Source organism: Charadrius vociferus, unplaced genomic scaffold (assembly GCF_000708025.1).
Source record: "Charadrius vociferus isolate BGI_N301 unplaced genomic scaffold, ASM70802v2 scaffold1324, whole genome shotgun sequence".
In the NCBI taxonomy this organism is placed as follows: Eukaryota; Metazoa; Chordata; class Aves; order Charadriiformes; family Charadriidae; genus Charadrius; species Charadrius vociferus.
The window spans coordinates 96,850-98,067 of record NW_009647862.1 but is presented as its reverse complement, the minus strand read 5'-3'; the positions used below and the strand labels follow the sequence as shown (position 1 = coordinate 98,067).

The 1,218-nt window shown below is 62.7% G+C and overlaps 1 protein-coding gene across 1 annotated transcript in view; it reads right to left on the bottom strand.

Annotated features, from left to right (window-relative positions):
- The window catches only part of MFAP1 (microfibrillar-associated protein 1), a 12,687-nt gene extending 11,724 nt beyond the window's left edge, over nucleotides 1-963 (bottom strand). The window contains exon 1 of the mRNA XM_009883049.1: nucleotides 843-963. Within this exon, the coding sequence (XP_009881351.1) occupies nucleotides 843-963 (121 nt within the window). The remainder of the gene's footprint in view (nucleotides 1-842) is intronic.
- Nucleotides 964-1,218: the final 255 nt, after the last annotated feature.

Genomic DNA, 1,218 nt, shown 5'->3' with positions numbered 1-1,218 from the left:
AGGTGCTGGCACGGAGACTGGCCATGGCAGACAGTGTCCCCTTGTGCTGTGCTTGCTGCTCTCTCCACTCACGAGGTAGCCTTTTCCCTTCCCTGGGGGCTTGGGGAGCCTTTCCCACAGGAAACTGTGATTTGGGACCTGGCACAGTGTGGGACCTGGAGCTCCTGTCCAGCCTCCGGCGGGTGCTCGCAGCTCTGGGTGCCTTGGCAGGGTGGCCAGGTCTGCAGCCAGCCGAGGTCTGGTCGCTGAGGGGGAGCCGCAGCATGCCTGAATCGTGGCACTGTCTGTGCTGCAGCCTGTGGTGGGGTCTCTGGCTGCTGCCAGAAGCTGCTCTCCTGCCCTGGCAGCGCCGCAGGCTCCCTGCTTGCTGGGGCCGCTGCCTGCTGGAGGGGGATGGGGCTCCTCTGAGCACTGCTGGCTCTCACCTTTCCCTCTGTCTCTGAAACATGACCAGGTATTTCAGGGTCCCTGTGGAGCTCTGTGCGTGGAGCTCACACCGGCGCTGTCATGTCATGGGGTCCTTTGCATTGGGTGGGTCCCTGGGTTGCTCCCTGCTCTGCTCCCCTCATACCTTCCCAGCTTCTTGTGTTTGCGAGTGCGAGCTGTCCCCAGGCATCCCTGGGTGCATGCTGGAGGTGACAGCATGCTCCTTTTCCTGGTCCCTGTGCCAGTTTCCTCTCTGTTGTGAAGATGAGTCACACCGGTGTCACCATGTTGTGCTCCGGAGGAAGGGCAGAGCTGAGCTGCTGATGGTGACAGGCAGCACCACGCTCCGCACTGCTGCCAGGCTCTGCCTCGTGGATCACTGACTGTGGCGGCACTGGGGCCTGGGGTCTGCTAACCAGAGAGCAAGGGCTCGCCCTGGCTTCCCCCTTCCAATCTCTCATTTAGCTGGAGTTCCTCGCACAGTGTCAGGGGGCATCTCCTCCAGTCCGGTTGCGACTGGGGAGGCAGGCTTCCCATCCCGGTTGCTCCCAGCCCTGTGCCCAGATAGGCCTGTCCCGGCTGGAGAAGGGGTTCCTGACTGCTGCAGACCGTGGCGGCAGGAGGCACGTCTTCTCTTGCCTCACCTCTCCTCTCGTTCGGTGCCCTTCTCCCCTCCTGGTTGGTCTCCCGTGTTTGTAAGCACAGAGCCTAAGTACATATTGGGCAATAGGCAAGGTAAACAGCAGCTCCGCGCCGGAGCAGGCGTGCCGGGACACCCTGCCGAGCTGGCCA